Here is a 22,413-nt window from a genome sequence, read left to right on the forward strand (position 1 = left end):
ATGTCGGGACTCTTCAGCGTGTCGACTGAATGAAGTGAGTGATTACGGCGCTGCCAAGATTAGCAGGTACCGGCGGACAGAGGTCTCCTCTCTATTACGCTGACGAGCTGGTGTTTGGATAGGCGGTAATTTCTGAAATGACCACTTACTTCAAGACTTTAACCACAGCTGGGAGCTCAAAGCGTTTGATTTGATGGCTTTGACTGTAAATCGCATGTGGAGTCCGAAATATATGACAGAAATTTCCAGTCAAAGGCCTTTGTTTCTGTCGACATGTGTGTGATTCTTATAGACACGTTCAGGGTGAATACTGTTACGATCGATGCCATAAACGAAACATTTTAGTTCCCCAGAGAATCTTTGACTGATTTTTTATTCGTTTTTTATTAGTGTGAAGAACATTTTAATAATCTAAACAACCTTTTCAAGATTCCATGGATGTTGAAGTTTCTTCATGGAACCAATCATGGACCTTTATTTTTAAGAGTGTACAACAAGCGTATTAAAATATTCATCTATTTATGACACATCTCTCTGGAATACTTGGTTGTGATTGGTCAAACGCAGGATTCAAAAATCTGTGCATAATGATCTTATAAGCAGTCGTTTATTTCCTCCGTGTTGATGCTCTCATCCTTTACTTCATCTCCATATGTTTATTTATTTGGTAAGTAATCGTGGAATAAGCGGGATCATTATCTCTCGCTTATACACGCGCACATGTGTATATATACATAAATCTGATCCATATGATTAATGTATATGATATGTGATTATATATAATACTCTATATATAATCAGCTTGATCTGTGATTGGATCATTTCTGTTGCAAAAAAGTGCATTTGAGCTGCTGTCACTCAAAGCTTTCGTTGTGTTTTTTCTCATTGTGTGTTCGGTGTGTTTTTCTCAGGAGTCTTTGGTGAGTATCTGTTTATTCTAGACCAACCAAACTCCTCCTCAGTCCCGCGGTTTGATGACATTCGTTGGCGCTCAACTCATGTCATCCTATGATAAACATGCCCCTCGTCCCCTGATCCTCCTAACGAACGTGACCTCGTTTCCTGCACCTGTTCCCTAATGAGAGGTGAAGCCGCGCTCACCTGATCAGACAGATCATAATTAGTCAAGAAAAGATTTGTGCGCACGAGTCATTTGATTGGAGCTTCATCTCGCAGTTCTTATTAAAGGGACAGTCCACATAAAAAAGATCATTCTGTCACTTGACATGAAAGAAGACATTTTGAAGAATGTGGTGTTTCTGTACGACGGGAACCGAAACTGTTTGATTACCAACATTCTTCAAAATGTCGTCTTTCATGGTTAACGGAAGAAAAAATAAGTTGGCAGATATTTGTTCTTGTTTTAAGCACAAACTCATTTTCCAGACTTAATATCTTCAGTCATTTCTCTTCTCCAGTAAATGTATCTTGATTTAAGTTCAGTTTACAGATGTAACCAAAAGATTGGCCACGTCACATTCGCTCGTCTCCATCTGCCCTGATCTCCGTTTGTCCCTGGCTCCGTGTTCCCATGATGCTCTGCGGTGCTTCTGTGGTGTCTGCATATGTTCTTCTGCTCCTCATTTCTCCTGGGTTCTCCCTGTTTCTCCTGCACTGATTTTATTCACATTCAGTGACGTTTCTGTTTGCAGCAGCAGAAACCCGTTGAAGAGAACACGTGAAGATTTTGGACTGAGAATCAAAGATCTGTGTGTGTGTGTGTGTGTGTGTGAGTCTCATCACAGCATAAGAACACTCATTATTGAACCCTTTATTGCAGGTGTTTGCTGCTGTGTGTGTCTGTATGGTGGCCTTTAGAAGCGCAGCGCTGAAGTGTGAAGGTCACTGTGTCCTTCACACACTGTTTTTTGAGGGCAGAACTGAATCCTGACCAGACTCTGTGGGAGTTGATTTGAGCCGCAGTGATTTTCGGTTCTGCCCACAGTCACATTTACATGACAAAACAGCGAGTGAATCGCTCGAACGCTGAGTCAGTCTCTGCCGCACGAGATGCCAGAAAACAACGGCCTCCATCTTCTGCGTCGTGACTGTGTGTGTTTCACTGTTCACATTAGAGGCGCTCGTGTTCATCAAGCTTCGATCTGATTGGCTGTGTGCACGTTTATATCCATCCACATCAGTTCAGTGTGTGAAACAGTGGTTATTAGTTGCGGACTGACTGACACTGAGTGAGTCTTTCACTGGGCATCATCTGTGTCACATCGACCCGCCCCTGAGCCGCGTGTAGAAGCCGAATGAACTGTGATTGGTTGTTTCAGCCGTTATTCAGACTAACTGGGCTACTGTAACTTTATGTAGAGCTGCTTAACAGTTAAATTGAATTTGTTTCATAATTGAGGAATTTTACAACATTAACACTATTATTTTCCTGCTTTGAAACTGTATTTAGTTCATCAGTGTCGCCAAATTTTTAGCGCTGTCAGTTCCGCAGATATTTTTGAAAAGTCTTTAAGCGTTATAATCCATGATCCAAACCAACCAGCTGTGAGATTTATAACATTACAAACTTTAATTTGATGCAAATCAAGACCAACATTAAGAACTTAATAGCTTTAATGAGTGAAAGAACTACACCCGAACACCCGAAAAGTTTTTAAATTTGAATAAAATGAAAACTAAAAGACATTCAAATCACATGAGCCAATATTTTATTCACAATAGTACACAGATAACATAACGAATGTTTAAACTGAGAAATTTTACACATTTTACAATTTTCCACAAAATGAGCTCATTTCAAATGTGATGCCTGCTACAGGTCTCAGAATAGTTGGGACGGGGGCATGTTTACCATGGTGGAGCATCCCCTCTTCTTTTCAAAACAGTGTGAAGACATCTGGGCATCGAGGTTATGAGTTTCTGCAGTTTTAGTGTTGGAATTTCGTCCCATTCTTGCCTGATACAGGTTTCCAGCTGCTGAAGAGTTTGTGGTCATCTTTGACGTATTTTACTCTAAGTGAAAGATCTGGACTGCAGTCAGGCCAATTCAGCACCCGGACTCTTCTACGACGAAGCCATGCTGTTGTAATAGCTGCAGTATGTGGTTTTGCATTGTCCTGCTGAAATACACAAGGCCTTCCCTGTAATAGACGTCGTCTGGAGGGGAGAATATGTTGCTCTAAAACCTTTATATACCTTTCAGCATTCATAGTGCCTTCCAAAACATGCAAGCTGCCCATACCGTATGCACTGGCTTTTGAACTTAACGCTGATACGCTGGAAGGTCTCCCTCCTGTTTAGCCCGGAGGACACAGCATCTGTGATTTCCAACAAGAATGTCAAACTTGGACTCGTCTGACCATAGAACACTTTGAAACAGTCCATTTTAAATGAGCCTCGGCCCACAGGACACGACGACGCTTCTGGACCATGTTCACATGTGGCTTCCTTTTTGCATGATAAAGCTTTAGTTGGCATCTGCAGATGGCACGGCGGATTGTGTTTACCGACAGTGATTTAGTTGGCATCTGCAGATGGCACGGCGGATTGTGTTTACCGACAGTGGTTTAGTTGGCATCTGCAGATGGCACGGCGGATTGTGTTTACCGACAGTGGTTTAGTTGGCATCTGCAGATGGCACGGCGGATTGTGTTTACCGACAGTGGTTTAGGTGGCATCTGCAGATGGCACGGCGGATTGTGTTTACCGACAGTGGTTTAGCTGGCATCTGCAGATGGCGTGGCGGATTGTGTTTACCGACAGTGGTTTAGTTGGCATCTGCAGATGGCGTGGCGGATTGTGTTTACCGACAGTGGTTTAGTTGGCATCTGCAGATGGCGTGGCGGATTGTGTTTACTGACAGTGGTTTAGCTGGCATCTGCAGATGGCGTGGCGGATTGTGTTTACCGACAGTGGTTTAGTTGGCATCTGCAGATGGCGTGGCGGATTGCGTTTACCGACAGTGGTTTAGTTGGCATCTGCAGATGGCGTGGCGGATTGCGTTTACCGACAGTGGTTTAGTTGGCATCTGCAGATGGCACGGCGGATTGTGTTTACCGACAGTGGTTTAGCTGGCATCTGCAGATGGCGTGGCGGATTGTGTTTACCGACAGTGGTTTAGTTGGCATCTGCAGATGGCGTGGCGGATTGCGTTTACCGACAGTGGTTTAGTTGGCATCTGCAGATGGCACGGCGGATTGTGTTTACCGACAGTGGTTTAGTTGGCATCTGCAGATGGCACGGCGGATTGTGTTTACCGACAGTGGTTTAGTTGGCATCTGCAGATGGCACGGCGGATTGTGTTTACCGACAGTGGTTTAGTTGGCATCTGCAGATGGCGTGGTGGATTGTGTTTACCGACAGTGGTTTCTGGAAGTATTCCTGGGCCCATTTAGTAATGTCATTGACACAATCAGTGTCGTCTGAGGGCCTGAAGACCACGGGCATCTAATAAAGGTCTTCGGCCTTGTCCCTTACGCACAGAGATTTCTCCAGTTTCTCTGAATCTTTTGATGATGTTATGCACTGTAGATGATGAGATTTGCAAAGCCTTTGTAATTTGACATTGAGGAACATTGTTTTTAAAGTATTCCACAATCTTTTTACGCACTCTTTCACAGCTCTGCCCATCTTTACTTCTGAGAGACTCTGCCTCTCTAAGACATCCCTTTTATAGCTAATCATGTTACAGACCTGATATCAATTAACTTAATTAGTAGCTAGATGTTCTCCCAGCTAAATCTTTTCAAAATTTCTTGTTTTTTCAGCCATTTGGTGCCCCCATGCCAACTTTTTTGAAACCTGTAGCAGGCATCACATTTGAAATGAGCTCATTTAGTGGATAAAAGTGTAAAATTTCTGGGGTTGTACAATCCCATAAAGGATTGCCAATGACAAATAATGGAGAAATATAAAACGATTTAAAGTTGTTGATCATACCTATAGAAACAATATATTTTAAGTTTATTGCAAAATATGCATAAATTTACAAATTTTTAAGTATTTTGAGAGTGTAACCAGGCTGACTCGATTACGTCATTCGCAGTGCTTCATGGGAGTGGGCGGAGCTAAAGAGCTTTTTTTTTAGCATGATTTTCTCGCTGTGACTCTCTGGTTGGTGGAATTTTCTGCACAGCATCATGGGTAATGTAGTTTTTCACCACAAATTCTACTGTTAACCACGATTATTTAAAAAATAAGTTTAAAAAAACAAAACAAAAGGTTTCAACAAAAGCATAAACCATCGATTAACAACCGCAGTAATAATTACAACCACATATTTCAAAATCAATTCCCCTATGGAGAAAATGAATGAGTTTTTACTTTTGTTTTGACTGTTGTTTTATAAGCGCTATATAATGAATGTGTTTGACTTCATGACAGTCAGAGGTTGATGCGCTTGTGTCACGTGTAGAAGAAGAGGAAGGTTTCTGAACCATCATGAGAATATTAATGCTGTGTCTGTTCTCTCTCCTCTTTCCCTTACTTCTCATTTTCTCCTCTTTCTTGTGTCTGTCTCTCTATCTCTCTATCTGTCACTCTGTCTGATTGACCTGTCTGTCTCTTCTCTCTCCTCCTCTTTCCCTTGCTTCTTGTTTTCTCCTCCATCTTGTGTCTGTCTGATTGACCTGTCTCTCTCTCTCTCTATCTCTGTCTGTCTCTCTGTCTCTCTATCTATCTCTCTCTCTATCTCTGTGCAGGTGCGCTGCAGATCGAGCGCAGTGAGGAGACGGATCAGGGGAAGTACGAGTGCGTGGCGTCTAACTCTCAGGGCGTGCGCTACTCGTCCCCTGCTAACTTATACGTGAGAGGTATGAAACACAGTAGGTACTCCGTAGGTAATACACTTTCATTCACATGTCAGCGCAGACAGCTTCTTTAATTTACCCAGCAGCCTCTGCAGCACTTCTGAACGACCACACGTTATTGTTCTGTGTCGGCCGCGTCTGCCCAACAAAAATACATCAAAATTACTAAAACTTTAAAATTAAAATAAAAACTAATTCGAAACATTTCAATGATATTAAAATAACACTGAAAACTTTATTTCTGAATGTTCAAAATGTCCAAAAAAAATTTTCTTGGTTATATGAACGTTATGGGAACATTCCAATGTATCATTCTTCAAACGTTATGGGAACGTTACTTTAATGTTCTCTGAACGTTCCGAAACAAAGAGTAACATTTAAAAACCGTTAGAAGAACATCCAACTAAAATGTTCCAGGAATTAAAGCTCCATGAGGGAATAACGTTTTTGTGCTAAAGTTTTGAGAACATTATTAAAGACCAGATAACGTTGAGAGAACCTTGCCAGAACGTTCCCCGTCAGCTTGTGTTTTATCTCACGATCTAACCTTTGATATTAATTCTGCTCATGAATAATTCGTCTGATCCATTGAACACCCAACTTTATTAACTCAAGTGCTTCCCGACGGGGTTCGTTCGCGATTCTCGGCTAATCGAAGCATTAAAAAAGCTAATTGATTTGAAATGAATTGGGTTTACAGGCATGTAATTGTTTCTGTAAACTCAATTAGTGATATTTGCCGTAGGGCTGAAGCGCTCACGGCCGAGTGGTCCGGAAAGAGCCGCCGCAGTTTTAATAGAGGATAAAAGAAGGTAAATGAGTTGGGATGAGTAACGAGCGGGAAAGAGCCGGTTCGGCCCACCTCAGCGCCAGCCGTCAATCACGCGCTCGATGGACACGCCCACGTTATCAAGTGCTGCACGACGCCTCTACTAATACTGCAAACGTTTGTGTGCTTGTTAGTTGTTTTCTTCATTTTTTGGTTGTTTGTTTGTATGTTGTGAATTACTAATCAGAACTAATTTGACTGCTCACTAAATTCATGATGCACAACTAAAATATGCAGTCCAGGTCTTTGCAGTGTGTCTGTGTGTTTCAGTTTCTTTCTTTATGAAGTGAGTTTCTCAGAGTAGAGCAAGGCCAAGCCACGATATCTCTAATATTTGGCACTGTATATGAATAATTCTGCCACACAAACACACTCTGAGCTGAATGAATGAGCTGAGACTGTGGCAGATCACCATGGTTGCAGTGGCCTTTTTACTCTCTCTGTGTGTTTCCCTGGTTTTCTCTCTGCTTTCCATCTCAAACCCCCTTACACCCTCAGAGCTGCGAGAAGGTTGGTGTGTTTTCTGTTTATTTGCTCTCTTTTCTTTTGTTTGGCATTTAAAGACAGAGAAATAAATGTCAGTCAAGCAGTAAACAGTGTTCAAGATGGCAGTAAACACTAGTCTAATGTAGATGAGGGTCATGTCAGTCTCGTGTGTTGCATTGTGGGATCTTGTTTGCAAACCTTCCGCTCGGAAGGCCCTCTCTCTGTCTCTCTGCACGCGTTGCCATGGAAACCCAGCAATTGGAAATTACTGAGCGTCTGCATGAGGACGGTTGCATGCCTGAACGGCGCAGCGTTGTGATTGGCTGTCGTGTCTCCCGTGCTCTGTGCTGTAATCGCTCGTGATGCGTCAGTCTGTCTGTCTGTCTGTCTGTCTGTCTGTCTGTGTACCTGCTCGCTCCTGTCTTTGCATCCATCTGCATGTGTGTGTGTGTGTGTGTGTGTGTGTGCGGCGCTCGCTCCAGTGACGGACGTGCTTTCCTCAGAGAATCGGCTTCGATCGATCGCTCCAAAGCAGCACTTTTATCGTAGCGCTGATTTGGCTGCTCCTCATCAATAGCCGTCAGTCAAACGTCACATGATCAGAACGTTTCTGTGCACTCTTGTGTTAGATTGATGAACGTCAACACAAGAGTCATTGATTATAAAACTGACTTCATACATTCAAACACACTGATCTTCATCTGATGATTCAGGCGTTCATGGGATCCATCAGATCATTTCTGGGCCGCTATTGATAGTGGAAAAAACGAGCAAATGGTGTCTTTTTGTGCATCAGTGTCACATTGATCTGGATTGAATTGGAAACTCACTAAACTCATTCTGGCTAATTTTGTGTTGATCAGTTCATGTTGGTTGTTTTGCCACCGCTCAGTTACGACTAATATCTGTTGTAAAACTACAGCAAAAAAACTGTTTCTGTCTTGTTTTCCAGCACAAATATCTAAACATCCTTAAATCAAGATACATTTACTGGAGAAAAGAAATGACTGAAGATATGAAGTAAAAAAATGATACATGCACATTCCCAAATTTCTATATATCCTAATTATTGTTATAATTTAATTCATTTTTCCAGGAGCTCATTGCTTCTACCTTCAGTTAAACTGATAACAGTGATTGTAAATTTATTGCCTAAATTATTACATTATTTGCAAACTGCATTCTTTAAATTGTGACGTTGACATGCAATCTCTGTAAAGCTGCTTTGAAACAAATAAATGTGAATTGAATTGAACTGAATAAAAATGAAGTGAGTTTGTGTTAAAAACAACAACAAATATATAACTTGATTCAAAGAGAAAACAAAGAGATTATTTTTCTGACTCCATTGGCAGATATTTGTTCTTGTTTTTAACACAAACTCACTTCATTTTGACACATTTTTGGCTTAATATCTTCAGTCATTTCTCTTCTCCAGTAAATGTATCTTGATTTAAGAGTGTTTAGATATTTGTGCTGGAAAACAAGACAGAAACACTGAGGAAGAACAGAGTTTTTGCAGTGTAGAGCTGACGTCGTCACTGAAATGTTTTGGCTCATGTATATTAATCAAGTGAAGTCTTTGCTGAATGTTCACAAACAAACACATTTAAGTAAACCGTCTAAGTATAATGATAATTCCCCATAAGGAGAGAAACTGTGAAAGCAGCCGTTCACAGCGTGACGGGATCAGAATCAGAATCCTGATCACCTGTGCTCTCGTAATCAATCCCGCACCAGAGTTTATAAGGCTTCATGAGCCCAGCGTGATGTCAGAGTTGTTCGCAGTTGTTCACGGTCTCTTTGTTTTGTCTGTCTTTGTCATTTTCTCTCGCTGCTTGCGCATGAGCTGCATGAAGTCTCGTCTGTTTTAACGCAGTGTTTTAGGTTTTTTTAGGAAAAGTCTGTTTGTCATCAGAGAGTGGCCTATTTTCATTCTGTCACCGTGATGAAGCGTTCGCGCCGTTTCCGCTCCTGGAAAACTGTTGAAAGTCAAATCAACTGTGGGAAAGATCGTGAGTGACACGCGGCGGCGGCGCTCATGACAGCCTTCTCTGGAGGAGGAGAAGAAAGACAGAGACACATCCTCCGCGTCTCACAGATGTGATTCAGAGACTAAATCTGAACCGTCGCATTCCAGCCTCCGTGTTTAATTGACACATGAGCAATTACAGGATGATGTCATTTCGTCCCGCCGATGTTTCTATGCGGCGTCTGCTTATGTGTGCGCAGGACTGTAAGTCGATCCGCCGTGCCTCCGCTTCTCCTTTCAGCGAGAGGAAAGATTGCGTTTGAGATAATTCATTGTAATGGGCCCGACTAACAACGGCAAATCCAATTGAGCGGTCCCTATTGTTGCATAGATCAAATGTGCTGTTACCACCCAAGGTTATTGTTCCCGTCTCGCTGGAAGCCCAAGCTTTTAAGAGCCGCAAAGTGATTTCTGCACAATAGACGCTCGTAGAAGGTCATTTGAATTCAAATATTCACCCGTTTCAATCTGAACCGGTTCAGCACTGATCTGACCGGTTCAGTCATGACCAGGAAATAGCAGGATTTTTCCTCATCAGTAACCCATCGATTTCTTCCTCAGTGTCTCTGTCTTGTTTTCCAGCACAAATATCTAAACGTTCTTAAATCAAGATGCATTAAATATCTGCCAGTGGAGTCATTTTGACACATTTTTGGCTTAATATCTTCAGTCATTTCTCTTCTCCAGTCTTGATTTAAGAATATTTGTGCTGGAAAACCAGACAGAAACACTGAGGAAGAACAGTGTAACAACTCATACTGAATCCAGCTGTTTTTGTGCATGATGCACCTGTGTTTTTATTTGCACGTTACTGCCGTCGCATGCCGACAGTCGCATGAACGCATGAACTAACCCGCATTAACCTCTGATTAACTGTGTAGATTTTAAATGTAGTGTGTCCAATTCTGGGTGTCTTTGGTCAATGCTTGAATTCACTTTTACATTTGCACATTTTCTTGTAGATAAACATTTTAATCTGCCAATAAAAACTGATCTTATCTCTGTCAGAGTTTGATGAAAGAGAAGAGCTGATCCGATGCAGTTGTAGTTTTATTCAGGTGGATTTTTCCCTCTTTGCTGAAGTCGTAGATTTTAGAACTTGATCCCGTGTGTTGAATCCCCGTAAGCCCCGGCATCCGAGAGCTTTGCTCAGACTTACGGATCTCCTTTAGTCATCTCTAAAGCAGAAGAAACAAGAACCTGGGCTTCAGATGTTTGAGTTTCTCACTTCTGTTGATGTGAATTAGACGCCTCGCTGAATCACAGCTCTTGATTGAACTGCTGCCCTCCTTTAATCGTTATTTCATTGTTATATTAAATGCAACTCAACATTTTTCTTATTCTATGAGCACTCGGATCAGTCTCGTGCTGAAGGCCAATAATGAGATTTATTTGTTAAATGGATTGTTCAGCCAGAAATGATCATTCTGTCATCATTTACTCACCCTCATGTTGTTCAAACACTTTCCTCTGTGGAAAACTTTGATATTTCTCAAAATAATATCTTGTTATGACAGATTGATCATTTTTGGGTGAACTGTCTCTTTAAGTCATTGCTCCACAGATGAATGATGAATGCATAGCAACACTCTACAACACATTCAACACCCCAGCTTCTGCATAGCAACACCCTAGCAACCACTCAGTACACCATATAGTGTCACCATGGCAACCATCCAAGGTGATGGTGAGTTGTGCATGTTCGCAGACATCAGCGTTTGAAGATTCAGTATCTCTGGTTTCCGAGTGTTTCCTGTTGCCCTGGTTCTTTGTTTCTGTCCATCTCATCTCTCTCTCTCTCTCTCTCTCTCTCTCTCTCTCTCTCTGTCTGCAGGGTTGAGCTTCACGGCTCTTTGATTCACTGTATGTTTTTAATCTGGCGATGACCTGCTGATTTCACGACACCTCTAAGAATTTCAGAAAGCTGTAGTTCTTAGTGTGTCTCTCTTTCTTTTATCTCTCTAACACATTCTCTCTCTCTCTCTCTCCTGCATTTCATCTCTGTTTCTGGATGCGGGTTGGCAGCGCTCCACAGTAACTGAGTGGATTAGCATAACTTCCATCGTTTCTCACATTTGCTTGCTGTCTCTTTTATTTATTTATTTCCTCAGTCAGATGTAGATCTTCCAGGAGTAAATGCAGTATTTCCCTCCGGAACAACAGTTTCTGCTGCAGAAGAATCTGATTTGTCCTAGAATGTAGCGCCACACTCACTGTCACACACACACACACACACACACACACATTAGATCAGTGCGTCTCCACTGGTGAATTGCAGGTCTGACAAATAAACACAATGCTGAATGCAAATTACACAATTCAGCTAATAATATATAATGGTTAGAATAGTAAACTTTAATCTATGTCCTGAAGCAGAGCCAGTTGAGAAGCACTGGACTAGATTCAGTCAGTCTGACTGTATTGCCTATTTAGTGCAGCGCACGTCAGACGCTAATTACCATATTGACTTGAAATGTTTCACCCTGTTAAGTTCACGTGTGCTGAACATTTGCTGTATGTGTTGGCCGCGGTGTTCCGGTGATCTCCCTTCAAGCGTTGGTTTGTGGCGTGTTCAGGCATGCAAGCGTTGCAGTCAGGCTCTCTCGGTCACGCCTTCCCCTTTGATACGCTGGTGGATGAAACCAGCCTGAATCGAACACCTGCCTTCCAGCGCCGGTCTATAAAGTCGATATCTGCAGCTATTGATCACAGAGCTTGAAAAGGCTTCATTGGGTCCCTGAAGGCAGCACAATCTCATTTCGGTTTCTAAAGGCTTATGGGATACCGAGGGGGCTCGGACGGGAAGTAAAGCTCATTCCAACGGAGCGGGTTTTAATAAATATGCATCATTGCAGTTTCTCTGCCTCCCAGCTGAGCTCAGAATGAGAACAGAGGCGCCTCGGCAGAAGCGTCTGTGTTTAGCGTTGCTCTTCTCGGTTGGGTTTTTCATCCTCGCTGAAATTTCTGTGACCTGAGAGACATGCCTGTAGAAATGGGCACGTTAGTCAGTTTGTAAGAAAACATGGCTCTGACCTTTAGCTTGAATTCAGATTCTCCAGCTCCTGAACACATTATTATTCCGTTCCATCTGCTAGTCAGCGCTTATATTTAGCAACTTGTCCTTTTAGCTGTAATGATGTATTGCCAGCTTGAATATGAAGCTCTCCTCAGAATGTCCATTTGCTGTCATTGTTACCTCGTTGTCCTCTGTTTCCTTCTCTTTGTGCTCCAGTGCGCCGCGTTCCCCCTCGCTTCACCATCCTTCCCACCAGCCACGAGATCATGCCAGGCGGGAGCGTGAACATCACCTGCGTCGCCGTCGGCTCTCCGATGCCCTACGTGAAGTGGATGCTCAATTCGGAGGACCTGACGCCGGAGGACGAGATGCCCGTGGGACGTAACGTTCTAGAGCTGAACGGCGTGCGAGAGTCGGCCAACTACACCTGCGTCGCCATGAGCAGCTTGGGAATCATTGAGGCCGTGGCGCAAGTTATTGTTAAGTGTAAGGAAAGAGTTTTTCTTATCAATAATCATGACTTTTTTTTTATGATGCATACAGAGTGGGAGAAATATCGGACAAAGTGGAATTAATAATGAAAAGGAAATAGAAAATGTGCTAAAATGTGCAAACGTAGATAAAATAGGAAGGTATTCAGTGCCACAGGTGGAAAGGATTGATCAGCCAAATCCAGTTACAGAATGTGAACGTAATGATAGTCTTCCAGATTTTAGAGAATGATGTTGGGTCGATGGAAAGACTTTCTAATTTTGCCCTGTCGAATGAAGTAAGGAATGGTTCTTAACATGTGTGGACACAAAGTGAGCTTTTGTTATTCCCATTTGCAAATCTTCCCCAAAAGTAAATGGAAAGAGCATCATGAGTTTCCAGACTTTCTGAGTGCAGCCCATTTTGTGCATTGGAAATATCTTCAGATATCTTTGCATTGAGATTCAAATCTATTTGTATTAATGTAGATGTAGTCTGAGAATCTCCTGAGGAGAGATCAACCTTTGAGCAATGCAGTTGTCCTCTCTCTCTCTCTATCTGCAGCTTTACCCAGAGCTCCTGGTACCCCCATCGTCACGGAGACGACCCCCACCAGCGTCACCATCACCTGGGACTCTGGTAACCCTGACCCCGTTTCCTATTACATCATCCAGTACCGCGCCAAATCCCCAGACAGCAAGTACGAGACGGTGGACTCCATCACCACCACCCGTTACAGCATCGGTGGCCTCTACCCCAACACTGAGTACGAGATCCGCGTTTCCGCCGTCAACACCATCGGCCAGGGTCCGTCCAGCAACAAGGTGGAAGCTCGAACTGGAGAGCAAGCCCCCGCCAGCCCGCCGCGGAACATCCAGGCGCGCATCATATCCCAGAACGCAGTGATGGTGCGCTGGGACGAGCCGGAGGAGCCCAACGGTTTGATCAAGGGCTATCGAGTGTATTACACCATGGATCCTTCGCAGCCAATGAGCAACTGGCAGATCCACAACGTTCAGGACAGCATGATTACGACCATCCACAGCCTCGTGCCGTCCGAGACGTACACCATACGCGTGCTGGCGTTCACATCTGTGGGAGATGGACCCTTCTCTGATCCCGTTCACGTCAAAGTGAGACCTGGAGGTGAGTTGTAGAAAAACATGCGATTGAGTCAAAGAAAATCAACTCTTGCAGATTGAAGATTTCACATGCAAAAAATAGTGTAGCGATGTTCTGTATAAAGCATCGCTCACACAGAAGCCGCTTTCTATCGTAGTTTTCTGTTGGAATTCGTTTGGCACTGGATTTCGCAGAGCACCAGTAAATGTGATCTCACCGTAACACGTTCCTGTGACTGCATTCATTCACACGCGACTCTTGAATGAAGCGTCACTGAAATCAATCATAGTACCAGCAAAACATTTCTGCACTGTTCCTTTAGTGTCGCTTCATTATCAGGTCCCTTATTAGTGAACAGGTTTCTAATGTGTTTCTGATCTGCGTTTTAGTTCCTGGGCAGCCGGGGAAGTTCCAGGTTGGTAAAGTGACCGACACCAGCGTGGAGTTGACCTGGGAACCTGCGTACTCCAAAGAGCCCGTGAAAGCCTACGAACTCATCTACAAATCTCCAGATCTCGGCGTTCAGGTGAGAACATTCTCCACTCAAGGACTACAAATCGTGACATTTGAGGAATATTGGCATCAACTTCTGAAATGATAATGGAATAATGGTGATGTTTTCAAAGGCATTGTGTTGAAAGCGTCTTTGATCTTTCTAACAAACAGGAGAAGAGGAATTTTGAGCCCAGGACGTCATATGTGGTGGAGGGTCTGCGCGCCAACACCGAATACACCTTCTCTCTGGCTGCCGTTTCCAACAAAGGCATCGGAGCGTTCACCAACGAGATCAACCAACGCACGGCGCAAGCAAGTATGTGTGAGACCCTCAGTCCACCTCACTGTCCTTAAAAATACTCCGTCCTATCTGACTGAGAACCAGTCGATGATTGAGGTGTTGTTTGCACATGAAGCACATTTTACCTGACGAGACGTTTCTTACAGTGTATGACGCAGTAACAGCTCTCTGCACCAAAGCTTGCTCTGTTTCTCCACCCACATCAGACCTGTGACTCTAGAACAGTGCTAGACCTTGACGGTTCCTGTAGGCTGTTGGTCTGGATGGGAAGAGGCAGGGCTGGTGCAGAGGATGAATCTCCCCGACTGGATGTTTAATCTGTGGTTTCTTTACTCGGTCGCACTTTCAGAGAGGAAGCTGAAGCGCAACAAACTAGTTGCATCATGGCTGTCAGTGCTGTGGGGGGAATTCAATGAGAGTGAATGTCACGTGCTGATAGTGTCGTTCATTTGCACACGCTTTATTTGATCAGATAATGGCGCAAACAAGCACTTTACTGGTCACTCCAGCACTGATCCAGAAACTGCTTCTCTCATCTGCTGCCGTGATCAGAAGTAAATGTTCACAAACAGCAAATTCCGTCTACCACCTGCTAGTGCTTACCAAATAGTGCTGATGTTTATGAAGCTATAATTTACACAGTCATGAGGCGTGTTTGTGCTGAACAGAATGACATTTAAATACTCCTGTGCAGATACACCTGGTTAAATTGGATCGGTGGTTAGTGGAAAGGATGTTTTTAGGCACAAAAGTGGCACAACCGGTTGAATTCCTCCCCAATTCTGTTTATTCATCCTTCCCTCCCTCCCTCCATCCGTCCGTCCTTCCATCGCTGTCATTGAGAAATGCATTGGTGTGTGTGATGTGTATGTCCACAAGTATTTCCAGGAGATTATTGAAAAACAAGCAAAAGCCAAAGCCACCACCAGACTGGATGGGATTTGTGTTTTTAATTTCTGCCTTTTTACCTCTTTCTTCTCTTCCTCCTTCAGTTCAGTGTCTTTTCAGCTCAAGACCCAAATGAAGTGATAGTAACTGTTGTGTCTGTGTTGATGATGAAGTGTTCTTCTTACATGTCAAGCAGTTCAGAGCTCTTCAGTGTTAAAGCTGGTGTTTTCCAGGATGGTTAACGGTAAGTGAGGATGACCAAACCACAGCCGCAGTCTGAGCACGTCGACAACCGTAAGACTCTTATCATTATTCCACTAAACCTTCTTGTTGGCAGGATCTGTAGAAAGAACTGTCTCATAATTTATTTCATAATTCACCTGATGCAACGGTATGAGTATAAGTTGCTCTGTTGCTGTGTTCTGGGCTGTTTTTTGTGCGCTTTGGGGTATTTTCCACAGCTTGTGAGGTTGAGCTCTGAGATGCTCGAGCTGCTTCTCACGCACATACACTGAGTTATGTTGCTAGGCTGTATTGAGTGGATATAGTTGTTTCTAGTATGTTATTAGGGATTTGGAAGTGGTTACTAGGGGGTTGTGGGTGGTTATAAGTGGTTACTAGGGTGTTAGGGTTTTGGGAGTGGCTGATAGGCTGTATTGAGTGGTTATTGGTGGTTTCTAGTATGTTAGTAGGGATTTGGCCATGGTTTTTAGGGGTTTTGGGTATTTTATAGGGTGTATTGGGTGGTTAAAGGTGGTTGCTAGGGTGTTAGGGTTTTGGGAGTGGCTGATAAGGTGTATTAAATGGTTATAGTTGTTTCTAGGATGTTATTAGGTATTTGGCAGTGGTTACTAGGGAGTTGTGGGCATTATTAGGGTTATTGGGTGGTTGCTAAGGTCTTAGGGTTTTGTCAGCATCTGTTAGGGTGTATTGAGTGGTTATTGGTGGTTTCTAGTATGTCATTAGGGGTTTGGGAGTGGTTACTAGGGGGTTGTGGGTATTATTAGGGTTATTGGGTGGTTATAGATAGGTGGTTGCTAGGGTGTTAGGGTTTTGGGAGTGGCTGATAGGCTGTATTGAGTGGTTATTGGTGGTTTCTAGTATGTTAGTAGGGATTTGGCCATGGTTATTAGGGGTTTTGGGTATTTTATAGGGTGTATTGGGTGGTTAAAGGTGGTTGCTAGGGTGTTAGGGTTTTGGGAGTGGCTGATAGGGTGTATTGAGTGGTTATAGTTGTTTCTAGGATGTTATTAGGGATTTGGGAGTGGTTACTATGGGTTTGGGGTGTTTTATAGGGTGTATTGGGTGGTTATAGGTGGTTGCTAGGATGTTAGGGTTTTGGGAGTGGCTAATAGGGTGTATTGAGTGGTTATTGGTGGTTTTTAGTGTGCTATTAGGTATTTGGCAGTGGTTACTAGGGGGTTGTGGGCATTATTAGGGTTATTGGGTGGTTGCTAAGGTCTTAGGGTTTTGTCAGCATCTGTTAGGGTGTATTGAGTGGTTATTGGTGGTTTCTAGTATGTCATTAGGGGTTTGGGAGTGGTTACTAGGGGGTTGTGGGTATTATTAGGGTTATTGGGTGGTTATAGATAGGTGGTTGCTAGGGTGTTAGGGTTTTGGGAGTGGCTGCTAGGGTGTATTGACTGGTTATTGGTGGTTTCTAGTATGTCATTAGGGGTTTGGGAGTGGTTACTAGGGGGTTGTGGGTATTATTAGGGTTATTGAGTGGTTATAGATAGGTGGTTGCTAGGGTGTTAGGGTTTTGGGAGTGGCTGCTAGGGTGTATTGAGTGGTTATTGGTGGTTTCTAGTATGTCATTAGGGGTTTGGCAGTGGTTACTATTGGATTGTGGGTAATATTAGGGTGTTTTGTGTAGTTATAGGTGGTTGCTAGGGTGTTAGTAGGGTTAGGGAGTGTGGAGGGTTTTGCTGTGGTGTATTGAGAGATTACAGGTTGTTGCAATAGGGTGTTGTGGTTAGTTTCTAGGGTATTCTGGGTGGTTTCCAGGCTGTTGCTATGTATTTTCTTAGGTGTTGTGAGCAGTCGTTAGTGTGTTTTCAGCTGTTTTCTGGTGCAGCAGGTGAAAATGATGCATGTGATCAGCAGCACACTCTCCTCAGCACACGTATGTGCAGTGTATGATATACAGCGCTTGGATGTTACTGTAATGTCAGTGTGTGTGTAGTGCTGAAGGTCCGAGCGTCTCGATCATCATCTCGAGCGTCCAGCACAAACACACATGAGCCCAATTATCCGCTCGCACTTCCTCTAACATCGGCGCAGATAACGGTTTTTGAAAGCAACTACACATCCGCAGTTCATTTTTACATGTCATATTCTATAAAGCTAATTAAATTATTTAACGTCAGTTTAATTATTGTGTTACACGGGTGTGCGTGTGCGAGAACAGAGACTGGTCACAGGGTCATGGAACCGAGAACCTTATCGCTTTGACTGATTTTGAGAACGTCTCGGATCCCTTGTTACTTTAATAACTCTCTCCGCTCTCGTTGTGCCGTTCAGCTGGAAAGGTTTTAGTCAATTACACTGACGGAGACCAAAGCCGCGCATTAACCGCAGTATTAATGACAGATAATACCCACAATTCTATACGCTCATATTCAACAGAGACTTCAGCTCAGAAAAATGCTTAAGGCGACTGTGTGTGTGTGTGTGTGTGTGTGTCAGTGAGAGTGTGTGTGTCAGTGTGAGTGTACGTGAGAAAGAGTGTGTGTGTCAGTGTGAGTGTGTGTGAGAGAGTGTGTGTGTGTGTGTGTGTGTATGAGTGTGTGAGAGAGTGTGTGTGTGTTTGTGTGTGTGTGTGATGGTCAGAAGGTCCGTGTGCCGTACGCAGCAGCAGGTATGTACTCTACAACATCAGCTTCTCTTCATGCATTTTCTAAACTGATTGCTTATTTTTTGGTTCCAGTTTGTTTTGTTCCCATCAGATCTTCATCCAGTCGAATTGAATGTCCTCATGTCTAGTGATTCTCAGACAGGTTTCCTTTGCTTTAGCATTCATATCACTCAAGTATAAACATCAGAATGTCTCAGTTGGTTGAGTTATGTTGTTTCACCTAATGGTTAGTTTCCCGCTGCTGAACATTCACCAGATGTTTTGTGGCGTTAGAGGGTTATTGAAACCAAACTGTTTCAAGCAGACTGACATTTATTAATTTAGCAGATGCTTGTATCCAAACGAGGAACATCACAAACAGAGACAGTGTCAGATGCACATGATCACATTGACGTTTGTTGGGTGATCAGACAGTCGAGGTGAGGAAAGGAGGAGGACGGATGCTTTTATACCTGAACAGCAGAAGAACTAAGAACGATGAGAGAAGAAAGACGTAAAGACTCTGATCTCATGTTCACATTCACAGTCTGTCAGTAATAATATGAATTATCCTTATATACACTCTTGGCATCGAGTGTGTCTTTTATAACAGTTTGTTCTATTCTTTCAGACCGCTCTGTAACCCGCCGTAGACACAGAGCCTCTCCTGCAGAACCCTCGTCAGATTTCTAATTAAAGATCATTTGTCTCGTATGTGCAGAAGGAAACTCCTCATAAACTCCTAAATAACCCGGTGGGATTCAGTCGGACTGTCTGTCACCATCTGGTCAGGAATTCTGATCCTGGACCGATGCGTCGCTCCATCCATCAAGCCTTGTTTCCATGGCAACAGCACTGCTATCCGTTACACGCTCGGCGGTGCTTTAATTAGGTTGTCTGTTCTGGTCAATATGTTGATCAGATGGTTGTTTTGTGACCGATTCTGACAGACAGACGGTTTATTCCTCCATCACTGCATCAACACATCCTTCATTTCATTTTGCCTCTTTTTTCCTTTGTTTGCATCATTTATCTTTTAAGTTGAATGTAACTTGAGCTTCATAATTAGTTTTATTGATCTGTTTTCATCTAAACTATTTTTGTAGCCTCATCCTCTACGTTCGTCTTTATGTTGTATTGATTTATTTTTGCCTTATTTCTGTTGCTTCATCCTCCTCCACGTTCCTCAATTATCTTTCCTTTCTGTGTTTTATTTTCGACTCTTTTCCGCTCCTCCTCCTCCTCCACTCTTCCTGTCAGAGCCCACGTCTCCTCCGCGCGAGGTCCGCTGCTCCGCCGCCGGCTCCACCTCGCTGTCGGTAAGTTGGGCTCCGGCCCCGGAGGAGCAGCAGAATGCGGCGCCGCTCGGATACGAGGTGCATTATCAGGTCAGCGGCGATGACACCGGCGGGTTTGACTCACCGCAGACGCTGCGTCTGGAGCCGGATGTGGGACAGACGCTCCTGAAGGGCCTGCGGCGCTGGAGCTCGTACCGCGTCACGGTGGCGGCGCTGACGGAGCAGGGCGACGGACCCCAGAGCCAAGCTGTAGAATGCAGAACTGATGAAGATGGTAAAATCTCACCTCCACATGAAGTCAAGTCAGCGCTTTTTACAGTACAGATCATCTCAAAGCAGCTTTACAGTAACAAACAAGAAAATAACAGAATCAATGACGCAAACTTCATCAGATATGAGAAATTCTACAGTAAAGCAGCTCTAAAAAGACAATAGAGTCATTATTTAGATCAATTCAGTTCAGTTTGTCAGTTATGAAACAGTAATTTCAGCTATAAATGAGGTTCTTTAGTGGTTCAGCATTAGATCCCTCTTCTAATCAAGAACATTTAGGTCTGTTTAGGTTCTTCAGGCGGTTCTTTGTAGATGAATAAAGTTCTTGATAGTTCATTAGAAGTTCTTCAGATCAGTGTTTTGGCATGAAAAATCAAACTAAATAATAATCATCATTATTGACTTGTAATTATGGAGGTAATATAGTAGGAGTTTGAGAGATATCTAAATTAATATAATATAATTAATTAGGACTGTCAATAGATTAAATATTTTAATTCTGATTAATTGCATACTTATTGTGAAATTAAGATTATATCATTTATCTTGTTTAACGTGTTTATTTTGTCATAATTTGCTATATCCAGCAGAGTAAACCATCAGATAATGAAGAGTGATTCTCACAAAACTGTATTTTCTGCAAGCTTTTTTCAATGTAAATGTAGATGTCTTTCCAAAAAAAGGACAATGTGTGATAAGCACTTTTACTGTACGATTCCTGTACTTCACTGCAATCGTCTTTACCTTGATTACACTTTGCATCCATCAAAACTTTACTAGCGAGACGCTGGTTTGCTTTATCCAGCCGAGAAAAGTAGGTTTTTTTAATGTAATTTGATCAAACAAGAACAAATATCTGCCAGTGGAGTCAGAAAAATTAATTTTTCCTTTGATTTTTTCTGACTGCATTGGCCAATATTTGTTCTTGTTTTAAGCACAAACTCACTTAATTTTCATACATTTATCAGAAAACAAGACAATATTTTAAATCATTTTCTTGTATCTTGATTTAAGAATGTCTGTACTGGAAAAGTACTAAATAGGAAAATGTTATAATAATACTATAATAATAGTAGTAGTAATATTGTTTTAGATGACTGTGTGTGTGTGTGTGTGTGTGTGTGTGTGTGTGTGTGTGTGTGTGTGTGTGTGTGTGTGTAGTGCCCGGAGCTCCGCCCCGTCAGGTGGACGTCCAGCCCCTCAACAGCACCTCTGTTAAAGTGTTGTGGCACTCCGTGTTGCCGGGGCAACGGAACGGGCAGATCCGTGGTTACCAGGTTCACTATGCGCGTATGGAGAACGGGGAGTCGCAAGGCCTGCCGCGCATCAAAGACATGATGCTGGACGATGCCCAGGTGAGGTCGCGACCCCGACACACCCTGAAACTGACCTTATTTGAAAAGTAAGGTGGATTGCTGTTGGGAGATGATATTTGATGTGGTTTTGGAGTTTTAGTGTCTTTATTCACTCAGTGAATAATTTTCATTCAGTGTCCTGTTTCACTCATGAGTCACGTGACAGAAGTGAAGTGAGTTGTGGATGCATGTGACCATCAGCCTTTCATAAAACTTTAGTTTCAGGCTTTGGATCATCATGATATTGCCTAAAATTAAGACATTTTTCAAAATGTAATATAAGCATTTTTTTTAATGGAGTAGTGTGTTATTGATGGAGTAGCGTGTGTTATTGATGGAGTAGTGTGTGTTATTGATGGAGTAGTGTGTGTTATTGATGGAGTAGTGTGTTATTGATGGAGTAGCGTGTGTTATTGATGGAGTAGCGTGTGTTATTGATGGAGTAGCGTGTGTTATTGATGGAGTAGTGTGTGTTATTGATGGAGTAGCGTGTGTTATTGATGGAGTAGTGTGTGTTATTGATGGAGTAGCGTGTGTTATTGATGGAGTAGTGTGTGTTATTGATGGAGTAGCGTGTGTTATTGATGGAGTAGCGTGTGTTATTGATGGAGTAGCGTGTGTTATTGATGGAGTAGTGTGTGTTATTGATGGAGTAGTGTGTTATTGATGGAGTAGTGTGTGTTATTGATGGAGTAGTGTGTTATTGATGGAGTAGTGTGTTATTGATGGAGTAGCGTGTGTTATTGATGGAGTAGTGTGTTATTGATGGAGTAGTGTGTGTTATTGATGGAGTAGCGTGTGTTATTGATGGAGTAGCGTGTGTTATTGATGGAGTAGCGTGTGTTATTGATGGAGTAGTGTGTGTTATTGAAGGAGTAGCGTGTGTTATTGATGGAGTAGTGTGTGTTATTGAAGGAGTAGCGTGTGTTATTGATGGAGTAGTGTGCTATTGATGGAGTTGTGTGTGTTATTGATGGAGTAGCGTGTTTTATTGATGGAGTAGCGTGTGTTATTGATGGAGTAGCGTGTGTTATTGATGGAGTAGCGTGTGTTATTGATGGAGTAGTGTGCTATTGATGGAGTAGCGTGTGTTATTGATGGAGTAGCGTGTGTTATTGATGGAGTAGTGTGTTATTGATGGAGTAGTGTGTTATTGATGGAGTAGTGTGTGTTATTGATGGAGTAGTGTGTTATTGATGGAGTAGCGTGTGTTATTGATGGAGTAGCGTGTTATTGATGGAGT

General features: G+C 42.9%; 1 protein-coding gene across 29 annotated transcripts in view; it reads left to right on the top strand.

Moving 5' to 3' along the window:
• ptprsb (protein tyrosine phosphatase receptor type Sb) overlaps nt 1-22,413 on the top strand; it is an 82,435-nt gene that overhangs the window by 37,564 nt on the left and 22,458 nt on the right. For 12 of the 29 annotated variants that reach the window (XM_048163535.1, XM_048163545.1, XM_048163538.1 and 9 more), the window contains 9 exons: nt 912-920; nt 5,661-5,771; nt 7,096-7,107; nt 12,348-12,617; nt 13,167-13,748; nt 14,114-14,250; nt 14,391-14,535; nt 19,505-19,816; nt 20,977-21,170. In XM_048163535.1, coding sequence (XP_048019492.1) covers nt 912-920; nt 5,661-5,771; nt 7,096-7,107; nt 12,348-12,617; nt 13,167-13,748; nt 14,114-14,250; nt 14,391-14,535; nt 19,505-19,816; nt 20,977-21,170 — 1,772 coding nt within the window. Of the gene's footprint in view, nt 1-911; nt 921-5,660; nt 5,784-7,095; nt 7,108-12,347; nt 12,618-13,166; nt 13,749-14,113; nt 14,251-14,390; nt 14,536-19,504; nt 19,817-20,976; nt 21,171-22,413 lie in introns of all 29 variants that reach the window. The other 17 variants (XM_048163542.1, XM_048163557.1, XM_048163556.1 and 14 more) reach the window with 9 other exon arrangements.

The sequence above is a fragment of the Megalobrama amblycephala genome, linkage group LG17 (assembly GCF_018812025.1).
Source record: "Megalobrama amblycephala isolate DHTTF-2021 linkage group LG17, ASM1881202v1, whole genome shotgun sequence".
Lineage (NCBI taxonomy): Eukaryota > Metazoa > Chordata > Actinopteri > Cypriniformes > Xenocyprididae > Megalobrama > Megalobrama amblycephala.